A 13,116-nucleotide genomic window follows, 5' to 3' on the forward strand; every position below is an offset into this window, starting at 1 on the left:
CTCTTTCCTTATATGATTAGTGAAAATGTTTGTGCTGTTAATGATAAATAATGTATGAAAAACAATCAAAACTGCAACAGTATTCATCAAATCAACCTCTAACTAATCAGATTAATTTATAATTTATCACTTTATCACATAATTCAAATGCATTTTTATCACTTCATTATTCATTTTTATCACCTTCAGATTTATCATTTAATGTTTGTTACTTTCACGCTTCATACCTATTAACCTAACAAGCATATATTTGGACTGCAGGAGGAAGCCAGAGAGCCTGGGGAGAACTCAGCCATGCACAGGTAGAACATGCAATTTCTACTTAAAAAGACTCCAACCAGGAAGCTTCTTGCTGTAAGGCAACAGCATTAAGCTTTGGGCTACTGTGCAGCCCTTTAATATTATTGTGGAGAACACTTATGAGAAAAGTACACCCTCACATGATTGTCTTTAATTAAGAAATAAGCTAAAATGACAAGAGTGAAAACAGGTTGTTGAAAAGTTGAGACTTTGAATAAAGGATCTAATAGAGATTGACTCACTTTGAGACAGCCTCAAGTGGCCACTGAAGGAACTGCAGATTTAGTCATTTTTATGCTAGCTTCATTTTTCAGTCCAATCACTGCTTACTGATCAAAGGGGAACAAGGATTAAAAGGACAAGAGAGACATATCTAGTAGCGAAGTGGGTGAGACAGGAAGACGGAGGGACAGGATTGTGAGATGAAACCAAAGACATATTTAGAAGTGCCTTCAAGAGAGCAGAATAACTGTGAGGAAGCTGAAGATGGATGGGCTGAAGTGAAAAAGCGGAGGGATGTTAAATTGATAGATGGAAGAGAAGTGAAGATAGAAAGGGAGCAGGAGAGAGACAGAGGTTGGTGAGAGGTGAGACGGTGGTGTGGTTTCCTCTGTGAGGCGATGAGGAGTGATAACAAGCTACAGATGGAAGCTGTTAGCTCACCTTTCCCCTCTGTTTGTGTGTGTGTGTGTCTGTGTGTGTGACTTTGGTATTTATGTTCTACATTTCTGTTGCAATTTTAGGGAGATTTGTGTACACTTCCAGTGATTTACGCGGCACAAAGGTGGAGACACAAGGAATCTGCCTTCAAGCCTGAGTGTGTTTGTGAGTTTGTATATACAGCAGGCGGTGAAACAAGGTACACAATGCAAATGGATCTGGAGCTTGACGTAGGTAATTGCTCTATTTCAAGGATGAAAGTCCAGGAAACTGGATCTTTGACAATGTATTCCTCAGCACAGAGAAGTGATCAAAGAATGAACTCGTCAGAGAGCACTGAGACACACCTTCATCTGCCAAACAAATTCTGAAGGAGATGGAATGATGTTATTGTGCGTGTAAGGACTAATCATTGTTAAGAAATACAAGCTTTTACTAATTTACTCCAGCTTCCCTGTCTTGTTGATAATTTCATGCCTGACACAAAGATGTCCACCGCCACTGACCTTTGAAAGAACACTGCTTTTTATATCTTGCTTACAAGATGACAATAACCACCCTTTGTTCCATTATTAGGGACAGAAAAAAATTCTGAATTAATACTGGATAGACAGGAACAGGATGATCCATCCATCCATCCATCCGTCTTTCCATCTGTCCATCCATCTTCTTTTGCTTATCGAGGCTGAGCACGTCAACCCAGAAGTCCTTCTTTCCAGCAGAACTTCCCAACTCCTTCTGAAAGATCTCACAGTGTTCCCAGACCAGACAGTATAATTCCTCAGGTGAATCCATAATTTTCCCTGAGGTCCCCTTCCAGCTGGATGTGCCTGGAAGACCTCCAAAGGGATGCGCCCAGGAGGCCTCCTGATAAGACGCTCGAACCTCCTCAGCTGGCTCTTTTCGACAAAAGGAGCAGCAGCTCTGCTCTCAGTTCCCTTTGAATGTCTGAACTCACCCTGTCTCTAAGGCTTAGCCAAGCCACAATCCAAAGAATGCTCATTTCAGCCAATTGCATCTGCAATCTCAGATGTCTCGCCCGGGCATGGATTACTGGGGCACCCCCTGGAGCCAGGCCTGCGTTGCAGAGCTTGCAGGCAGGATTCTGGTGACAAGGCTTCTTTCCATGGGGCCTGGGCACATTCAACCTAAAATTGGGTATCGGGTGGCAGTCTGGCGTTCTGACCTCTGGTGGCGTAGACTTACTCTGGGTAGCTTTAAGTCCTGATTTTCTTGATTTTTCCTCAGTTCCCTTACTAAACTGTGCATCTTAGTCTTTATTTAAGTGGAGAACATGGTACATTAATAATAACAAAATCTGTGTTTAAAATGTTCTGCCATACAGCTCCCAAAAGTGCAAATTCAATGCCGTACTACCCTAACTATATCTGTCTTCTGCAATCTCTCGTGTCCAAACAGAGAGGTGTGCTGTGAACATTTGATCCCAGTGTAACACCACAGTATCTGTAACAGGTCTCAGCACACACCTCCACTTATTCCTCATCACTCACTCTGCAGCTGGAGGTCATCTCTGGGCTCGGAGCTACGTGGAAAAAGCTGAACTTGCAGCGGCAGACGGTCAACATCTGACAGCTTGTTGAGCTGCCTGTATGTTCTGCTGATAAACTGTGTCAGGGAAGTGACAGATTCTGTTAGACCTCCCTGCTGAAATATCCTCTTATCTGTAGACATCTGTAGATAGAAAAATGGAAAATCATTCAGGAAAACATTACATTTCAGAACACACAATAAAGAAGAACCCCAAATAGAACAAAGAAGTAAAACATATGGTGTAAAGATGCATGTGGCAGATATCTGTAGCATGTAATGTATACCATCTCATCCTCTCCTCTGCCTCCTCATCATCTTTTTCTGCTTACAGAAGTCAGTCCCAATAAATCCATCATCCATCACTCCTCTCTCTGTCTGTCTAGTGGTTTACTCTGCCTGTCTCTCTTCCTACTCATTATTTTCTGACTTTTACCAGCTGTTTAAAGCCACAGCTCAACCCCCCTCCAACTTTATCTCTGTCTCTGACTTCCTCAGACTCCCTACTCTACATCGCTGCTTGTTAGTCTTCTCATTATAACTTTGCCAGAAGCTGTAAGGTTTTATGTCAAGTTTAATTCTAGAAATTCTACTCATAACTGTCTGTGGAGGGTTTTTGTGGCAAAATTTGACAGGGTTCTCTCTACTAGTCTGCAGCTAAATTAAGCATCACTGAATAAATGGAATCTCCCCGGGTTTAGCATTAATCAGTGAAGGGGTGACACCTGGTCTGGACCAAATAGCCAGGCCTTGGTTGGACCAAAAGAGGTGGTCAAAACTGAACCATAGTCCGGTTCACGCCCAGTGTGAAAGCATTATTTTGAAAGGCTCTGACCTTTCTAGAGGATTCGAGAGTTTGGAAGAACAGCTCCTAACAATGCAAATCTATCTTGAAAACCTCCAATCCATAAAGTTTGTGCCGATCCTGTTCGGACCAGTCAGTATCTCTTAAGGAGAACAAGGCGGTAGCGATGGGCAGGGTTTAGTTTTCTTCCATTACCTGATTACCTCGGATGTAGCTTTAGCTTAGCATCAGTTTTACTAGAAATGAAATGAGTGTTTGCTCTTCTGCCGACCTGCTTCAAGCATGGGTTTGTGAGAGTTACTGAGTTACTTGTGTGAGTGGTTTTATACAATACCTTCTCATGGAGGGATTAGCTTGGAATTAGACAGCGGCAGATTTGTCAGAACCTGACAACATTCCTTTATTAAAACAAGGACAGAGAGCAACACTGAAAGCTTTTTATGGCAAAAAAAAAATGATGATTGCTCTTCTCCTAGTCTGCTTCAGCATGGGTTTGCGATTGTTAAGGGTGGGGTCTGCCGGTATATCCAATGGCTGCTGCAGCAGTAGCTGTTTGAATGTAGCTGCAGAAAAGCCGCAGTCTAATTGAAACTGGACTTTGATTCTTTTAAAAAAAAAGAACATAGGACCACACCTAAAGCTTGTCTTGGCAGAGAAGACATTTTTGCGCATCTTCTGACAACCAGCCTTGCATCAATTGTATTCACAGAGAAGCCCCGCCATTCAGTGAATCTAGAGAAGCGGTAGCCTGTCTGCTCAAGAGTAGCGTCATTTTGTCTTTTCGCTCTGATTGGCTCATCATGAATGTGACTGACAGAATGTCCTACAATTACCTTCAGATAATTTTTTGAAAAAGTCCTGCCCTTCCTGAATGCATTCTATGGGAGGTGTCCCAGATGAATGTGCCCCCTGATTTGCCCTAAGCATGCTATTGGCTAATCACACTCATGCTGCCATATTTAAACTGCTCTAGCCTTGCTAAGCTTTACTGTTCCCTCGTAAGCTACTTTTTGCAACCCTCCTCCACCCCAGCTCTTCCTTTATTCTGCTTTCTAAAGGTGTGTGATAGTCTATGAAAAGGTGGTGCTTCTACAAATCACAGCACTCAACTCCTCTACCGAGTCAGCACTGCCCTTAGAACATAACCGGTCCTGTTTTGAATTCTAACTGAGTGTATCCTTTTGGTCACCAATCAAACATCGACCTCCCATCACCAAGGTGAGCCCTTGACAAGTTAACCCTGCAGACTTATGGGCTGCAAAAAAAACAGCACTTTTGACAGGGTTTGATAAGTAAGTCCCATGACACCTCCAGAGGGCTGAACAGTGTGCTCCTGTGTCCCAGAGTCACCCCCTCCATGCTAGCTCTCACCACCCACCATGCCAACACAGAGACACTCTTTATCTTACCTCCCCTACAACATGGTCATCACAGCCCAAACAGCAGTGCCACCTTTAGCGGACATGGGCTCCCTGCTTGCAAGCTCCAAGTAGTGACAGTGCTCACAAATTGCGCCTTGCTGCCACCACTAAAAGACAACTATTCCTGGTGCTAACATTACTCATGAAAATATACAGCAAGAAAAAAAGAAAGAGAGAACTCTTCAAGAAGACTCCTGCTACTGCTGAGATTGAAGATTTGTGTGAATGGAAGCCTGTGGAGTTAGAGAAGCAGAGATTTCTAATAAAAACAGATCATCTTTGTTTGTGCTTGTCTGCGTTTGTCAGTGATTGACAAGGTGACACCGGTACACAGAGCCTCTTTGCTTCCCTCTGTCAGTACCTTCGCTGACTGACTGAGCCTTCTCTCTCACCATACATGAGTGTGACAGCAGCAGAGGAGTGTGACACTCGAGTGATGAGAGGTAGAGGGGAAGCCAAACTGAAAAGCTTTGCTGAGAGTTCAACATACCGAGGACGTCTCCTAACACATGCATATTTCTGTCCTCATCTCATTATGGCAAAAAAATAGAAAAAGAGGCGAAGTGAGTGTTGATACAGGAGAAGAGCAGGAAGGTAGATGAGAGAGATAAAGGATGTGCTGGAGTGATAAAGTGGAAGATTTAATAGCTGTGGGAGGCTGAGAGGCTGAGAAAGAAGAGAGTTTGCTGCTCTTTCTACTCTTGTCTGTGTAGTTTATGTACACACGTGAGTGTTTGAGACACCCCACATCTAGCTGAATTTGAACTCAACCCACTTTGTGCCACTCCTGCAGAGTAGCTGCATCAACCTTTATGACTTTGAAGTTGCTGCCAGATGAGAGAGGAGAGCCAGGTGCAGACTGCTGTGTTCAGCTCTCTCTCACTGCTGCAAGTTTACTTTTAAGAGACTTTAATATCCATTTGTGCTTTAACGCAGTCTTGCACTTTCGAAACTAAACAATTTTTCTGTAGTCACTAGATTCACATACAAATGTGAGGTCGAAAAAATGGTGTCCGTAAAAAAGTGAGCATGCATCAGATGTTACTTCACATCAAACAACAAAAGATGCTTGCTGTCCAAACTGCATGACTTTGCTTAGTGAATTGTATTCCCCTTATAAACTTAATAACACATGGGGCTTTTATTTTGAAGTGGAGAAACAGAAATGTGATGTTTTGTTTTAAAGAGCCTTTAAAGAGGAGAAAAAGATTACACACTACAAGATCATCATGATGATTTGGGGTAAGATTTTCACCACATGACAAAAGCAAGCAAAGGCCTGATTATCTGATTATAAGTCTAGATTTGCCCAGAATAATGGATCCTTCTGATTCTTGGAGGTATTATGGACAGGCCAGGGGCACATATTTTTTGCTAGAAACACCTGAAAAAGTGTATTTTGCATAATATGTGTGCATAAAAGTCGTTTGGCCGAAAACCGAAAATGCACTTTTGGGCCATTTTCAACCGAGAATTTTTGGTGCATCCCTACTTTAGATAATGAACTACATAGCTAATGTTAGTATGTAGGTAATGTAGCTACACAGCTAATGTAGCTAAAGCTAAACTTACAAAGCAGCTACGTAAGCTACATGAATGCGTTATTTATGTAGCTAGCATAGCTAAGTCATCATAAGCAATAATTGCTTGAGCTCACATTGCTAAAGCTAACCTAGCTGGATAATGGAGCCACACAGGTTATGTTAGTATGTAGGTAATATAGCTACATAGCTGATGAATCTAAAGCTAAGCTCACAAAGCTGCTAGGTAAGCTACATATCTATGTTATCAAAGTAGCCAAGTTAGCTTCAGCAATGATTGCTAAAGCTAACATTGCTAAAACTCACATTGCTAAAGCTAACTTAAGGTACAGTAGCTACATAACTAATGTAGATAAAGCTAAACTTACAAAGCCACTACATAAGCTACATGGATACGTTATTTAAGCAGCTAAATTGGCTTTAGGTACATTTAGCCATTGTTGCTTAAGCTAACTTAGCCACATTGATTTGTAAAGAAACATTTATTATGTAGCTAGCATAGCTAAGTTAGCTTTAGCTAAAGCTTTTAGCTTTACTGATTCTAAAAAGGTTGAAATCCTGAATTAGACCTCTGATCTTTTTCACTGTTTTATAATGATTGAATGATGCACAGTCTGCACTGTTTGAACTGTTAGTTCATGAGTGTGGCTGTCAGACTTTGTTAATGAGAAAGTTTATTAAAAGAAGAAAAAAAAATCTAAGACTGGAAATACATTGTACCAGCAAATTACTGTAATTTCTTTCTGAGATGTGTGACTGAGGCCTTTTCCCCTCTGTGACCTCCTTTACATTGATTTAGATTGCAGATAGCAGATATTAAACATGACATCTAAACCTCTGTTTGGCATGATCCCCTCCTCTTAGATTCTCTTGCACATTAGGTGCCAGGAATGGTGCAGTCCCACAGCTTGTTCCACAAATGTGCTTTCATTAATAAAATGCATTATGTTGCTTTCTTTTCTGCCTTCATTTTTTTTCACGCTACGATGGTATAAATTCTTGCTGGGAGGTATTTTTTTAAGTCCAGTGACAAATTCCTTTTTTCATCTTGCTCTACCTCTTTATTCATTTCCTTTCTTGAACCTGCTTAGTGTTTCTATTTACTGCCATTGCTAATCCTCTTCTCTCCTCTCCCTGCAGACCTGCTGTCCACCAACAGGTCGTCCATCTTCAGCGGTCACAACGGCCAGCTCTCACTCACCGCCGTCTTCTTGGATGAGTACCGTGACCGCCTCTTCTTAGGAGGGAAAGACGTCCTCTACTCTCTCCTGCTGGGACCCACCAGCAGCGAGTCAAAAGAGGTGAGTTTTTTTCCACAGTTGAAGTGAAAGTATTGAAATATTTCCTACTGCCCTATAGATGAATGCTTTGTGAAAAGTTAGTAACTGGACAGCCAACATTCATCATTTCATTTTGATTTATTTGCAGTGACTCTATGAGGGGGTTTCAATGCACACAACATGATGTAAATCTTGCAGATAGCCTCAGGATTTAGTCTTTTTCCAGATTTCCTTCCACGCAGAACATCTGTTAAAGCACTCTGTGTTATAAATCAACCGTAAACGTGATGACTCAAACCTGAACAGCTATTCTTTTGATATAAATCACAACTATCACATCATTACTGTGACAGTAACACAAGAAAATATGAAGTTAAAAAATCACTATCAGTACCATAAAAGGTAAATAGTGATAACTGTTTTGAGCTATTTTTTAAAAAAAATTATGCACTAGTATGTTTGTTTACACTCTGCTTTTCTCCTATCAACTAAATTTATGTCTTGTTTTTTGCCAAAACACGTTCATGATCTTCTGCCCTTCCTGTAGAGGAACACCTGTATAAGTCAGCTAGTCATAAATCAGATCTTATCTTTGTATCTGCGTCACCTTTAATCTGTAGGATAAGTTGTCGAAGAGGTTTGTCAAACAAAGACTACATGCTGTGACTCTTTCTCAGGCTGCTGTAAAGACCTGAGCATGAATTATGATCCAGAAGTCTGACATATTAATTTAAATGATCGCCGTTTCAAGCCAGGTTACTATTTAAGTTGCTGCAATAACTACACACAAACGCACACAGAGCCTTATTCACCTTTAGTAGCCTTTAAAAACACTAAATGATGATAAAAGTGTTGCAATACAGAAAGAGGGAGAAATGCACCTTTGACCACAAGGGGTACACAGGACTGGATGAATATAGAGCTTAACAGTGACCACCTACATTTTTTGACAGCTCTGGGTCTAGAAGGAGATATCAGCATTCAAATCCTACTGTGGAATTTCTCAAAAATCTTTAATTGATGTTTTAATCCAGAAACCAAGCAAAACAGTTGGCCGAACACTCCTGACTGTAAACAAGGATGGATGACTTTGGTGACTGAGAGAGCCTTGTTCATTTTATTCTGATTACTAGTGGGCCAAAGTGATAAAACTCATAGATCACTTATAATAAGACCACTATAATTACAAATTACTTAAAAAAATGAACAAACATATAAAGCTTTTTGTGTCATTGATGCAGTTAATATAACAAAATATTAAAAAGTTTTCACTCAAAAATTAATGTTTTTCTGGGTGTTTTTTTAAATGCATTTAGTAAGGCTTCATTAAAGAGTTTATCAAAAACAATTCTATTTCCAATTTCTTGCAACCAAATAAACATATACAAGGAATCTAAGTTTCTATTAAAACAGTTTACTTTTTAAAGCATAAACGTGAGCGTAGTTTTTCTGAAGCCACTGAACATCCGCTAAGAATTTCAGACATGGAGAAACTTTCCTACGCAGAGCTGCACTCAGATCTCGCTGCATGTGTCTGTATCATGGCTGTCTATTCATTCAAGGCTGACATGACAGGTACAGTTAACCTCCGTTAGATTTTCAAAGTAAAAACCCTTTTAGTTTGTTGTTTTAATTTTCCTTTCATTTATATATAAATGATTTAAGAACATCATATTATAAGAGCCCAAAAGTTGTTGGGAATTTCCACCAGATGCATGATGGGAAATAATCTCAAAAGGCATCATATTCTAGTCTTATAGTTAGTGACCCCCAGTCTTTGCAAAATCTTAGTCTGACGCTAAAATGACAAATGACAAATTATCTTCAGATGTGAGAGTCTCAGCTGTCAGTCTTTGTAGAGTCTTTTAAAAGTTTAGCAGAGTCCTCTATGGTGTAAGGCCGGCATTACTCGCAACATCTATGCCTTGCATTATCCTCCGTTTTTGGCCTGAATGTGGCTAAAAGCTTCACAGAGAGCACATTCTTTCTAGCTTCATCGTTATTGTAGTTTAAATCAGTGGTTCCCAACTGTTTTTCGTAAGAACACTTAAGATTTATTTTCTCTTCCTGCGAATGAAATCTATTTTTGTGGGTTTTATCCTCAGAGCTGAGAAACATGCTGAATCAATGCATTCATGATTTAGAGCTTTATTTTTTTTTATTCTCTAAGAAATATTGGATCTTTGGCTTTGAGGCATAACTGATTACTGTGCAAAAGTTTATTCGTTTTGGAAATGTTTATTCGTTCTCAGTCTCTGTACGTGTGATGGAGTGCTTCTGGAAATGCAACACAGTACATTAACTTTTATGGAAAATTATGCAAAGCATATGGGAAAGGCATCCACAATTAATGTAGTTCATTCAGAGCAACAGTAGATAAAGTTCTGTGGTGTATTTTATTTCTGAGTTATAGTCTTTGAGTTATTAGAGTTTAGGTTGGAAGGCTTCAACAGCAGAAAAATGAGCTGACTGTAAATTTAACAATGATTTTATTGCTTTTTTTTACATGCGTCTATATGAAGAAAAGTGCTGGCAAAGTATGCAGAATATTCCTGTTTTAATCTTCAATTTTATTTTATGATTCTGTATGCTCAGTAAGCTAGTTTCTATTAATCACAGAGCTAAACTTCTCAGAGCTTGAGTAAGAGCTAACTGCAGCAGTGTGTGAGTGAATGTGCATTTGTGTGACTCTATGCTTTTATATGGGTCAAGCTGAATGGGCATTCGGGGAATTTATGTAAACAGGGTTGTCGCCCACCTTAACCACCTCTCTGTCTCAGGATGATGAAAACACATGAGCTCGCTGAGGCTCTCAGTTTCTTGAGGGTGTTTGGCACTTCATACCCGTGTTCCTGTCAGAAGATGCCAGTTCAATTAAACAAAGGTTTGCAACACGGCACACGTCTGCCAAACGCTCCATAAACCGGTGATGAAAAGACAGCAACAGAATAAATTCAAACAGACTCCCCAAGGAAACATGATGTTGAAATGATGCTTTGACAACCAGCATCTATGTTTAAACCTTTAGGGCCCAAAATCTAAAGCAAAGCTGCAGGGGTCGATTAGCCTAGCTTAGCATTAGCAGGAGTGAATAGTTTAGCTCAGGTCAATTTTTAAATTGCCCGATTCACAACGACATAAATTCCTTCTACAACCATTTTTTGCATTACTCCTGATGAATATATAACAAAACAACAAGTAAACTTCTGAGCTTTAATGGTGTATCCAGGCAACCCTTTTTAAACTCAGGGTCACTTTTTATAGGGTCAACAATCAGCAGAGTAAAATGCCTTAGAAAGACTAAATTGACTTTCCTACTTCAAACGGAATCAGTGTCTGTTTTGCTCAGCAAGCTGTTAGGAGCTGTCACTCTCTGTCCTTTATCATTTTTATCTTCTGCTCAGAAACATTTTGTTTTCAGATTTTGATTGTTAGATTATGGAATCATGATAAAAAATTTGGATTGACAACTTTTCATTAACTATTTTTAAAATGCTTTGGCCCTTTCTAAAGGGCTGCGACAGTTCCTCGCTGTTATTGATACTGACTCTGCCCCAGCTTACTTAGCCTCACTTTATTTTAGACTGTCTCTTTGGCCTCAGAATGACACCAGATACTGATCAACTCAGAGGCTGCTGAAATTTACACCTTCCCCTCAGGGAATACATTTTTTATCCACTGTTAGTTTTAGAAATTAGAGAGCAAAGGTTATGACAATATGTGAGTCTTAGGTTTCAACCAGGCAACTCCAGACTTGGTGCATCCTGATTAAGTCAGAAATAAACTCAGCACATCCCATGATTCCATCTGCCTCCTTCTGCCAAATTACTTTGGCTCGGTAACAATGAGCTGACAGGAAGACAGATGGTTCTACGCAGAGATTTACAACTGATCTCACCGTAACTGAAACAGCATCCACTTCCATCAGCATGATGTAGCTGCATCTGGTGTTACATGTCTGAAAAATTTCACTGCTCTTAGTCACTGAGTTTAGAAAAATGCACCTTTATATTCCTGATGAGAATAAAATGACCAGAAACTTCAGCTGACCATTTTCCCACATCTCTGTGACATCAAGCCCGGAGTGGGAAACTCAAATGTTATTATATTGCACCGTGCATAAGCATGAAGAGTCTGACTCCTGTTTCTATTTCAGCACATCCCCATTGAAAAATAAGTGTAATAATTATGAAAGGTCAAAATCTACAGGGAGGTTTGAGCACTTGTCACGTTAAAAACTAATTTGCTACCATTAGATCACGGTTAACATAAGCATTCAACCACAATATAGATAACCATTTATGTTTAATATTCAAGGATCTGATACAATAGAAGAGTGCACTAGCATGTATTGTTTATTTTTAATTTAACATTCTGTAATATAATAAGATCACCACACCTTGCATAGTTGAAGTTGAGTTGAGTCTGTATAAAAGTCTTGTATTTGTGTATGTTGTTTTAAAATATAAAAGTGCTACATTAACCAAAAAACGCAGTGAAATTGTATTCAAAATAACACATTTTTGTCTTTATTATCTGATTTCTGATTAAAATGAATTCTGTCCCTGTCTTATTAGATCTCAAATGTGCATAAGAGTTTTCCTCTCGACAGCAATAAAGACCAAGGCAGTAGAAACCAAGCTGACAGTAAACCCGAGTAATTGTTACTTTGTTGACAAAGTGACTAATATAACACATTGTAAATGACTGCAGAAAGACTTTCATCTTTTATTTTTCTTTGTGTAAATGGTTTTAACAAATGCAATGAAAATTGTGAGCCTTTCCTTATGTGCAGTCTATTGCACAATATATGCCTACATTTAACACATAAAAAAAACAACAGCACTTAGCTTCACATTAGCACTATTAGATTCAGGTTAGCCTTCTATCACATTAGCTGCTAGCATAGCTTAGCAGCTTACAACAGCCAAATGCCATCCTCCATTGGAAACACAAATGAATCCTCAAAATAAAAAATGAATCAGTGCTCCGTTAACTCGACACCACATTAAAACTCTGCATTACAAACCATCAGCTGTCCCGTATTAGTCCTCTTTAACTGATGATCTCAACTGTAACCAGTACTAAGATAGAACCATTGTGGTTTATTCAGAGTAGACTTAAAGAAAGGCAACAGCGTCCACTGTAGAAAGACCAGTACAGTCCTCCTCTTATTGATGGTTCTTCCCACACTGCTGCAGCTGATTACCCAGGATGCCTTGAACATGGCCACCAAGCTAGTAAGTAAGATGATGCTCTAGCTGTCAGCCCCAAGTAGTCCATGCCTCTCTGCATGACATGATTCTGTGCTGAATACAGTTCCACTTCATCTTAGAATTGGTCATAGACAGATCTACCCGCTCACTAAAGTCTACTACAACTCTTTGCATGGCCCAGGCCTACCCTTGTTCTGTTACACTGGTGTTTTCTGCTGCTCAGCTAACTACAGTTCTCTTTGTTTCAGCCTCTTTATTACCTGAAGCAATGGCTTACTCAAAACCCTTCCATATTGTTGATTTTATTTAACTTTAATTTAACTAAACCAATCATTGAGTCTCCTT

At 39.7% G+C, this 13,116-nt stretch overlaps 1 protein-coding gene across 2 annotated transcripts in view; it reads left to right on the plus strand.

The window, feature by feature from the left end:
* Nucleotides 1–13,116, plus strand: part of sema3bl (sema domain, immunoglobulin domain (Ig), short basic domain, secreted, (semaphorin) 3bl) — a 119,626-nt gene that overhangs the window by 30,358 nt on the left and 76,152 nt on the right. For both annotated transcript variants that reach the window (XM_041798847.1, XM_041798848.1), the window contains exon 2: nt 7,416–7,576. In XM_041798847.1, coding sequence (XP_041654781.1) covers nt 7,416–7,576 — 161 coding nt within the window. The remainder of the gene's footprint in view (nt 1–7,415; nt 7,577–13,116) is intronic.

Source organism: Cheilinus undulatus, linkage group 11 (assembly GCF_018320785.1).
Source record: "Cheilinus undulatus linkage group 11, ASM1832078v1, whole genome shotgun sequence".
In the NCBI taxonomy this organism is placed as follows: Eukaryota; Metazoa; Chordata; class Actinopteri; order Labriformes; family Labridae; genus Cheilinus; species Cheilinus undulatus.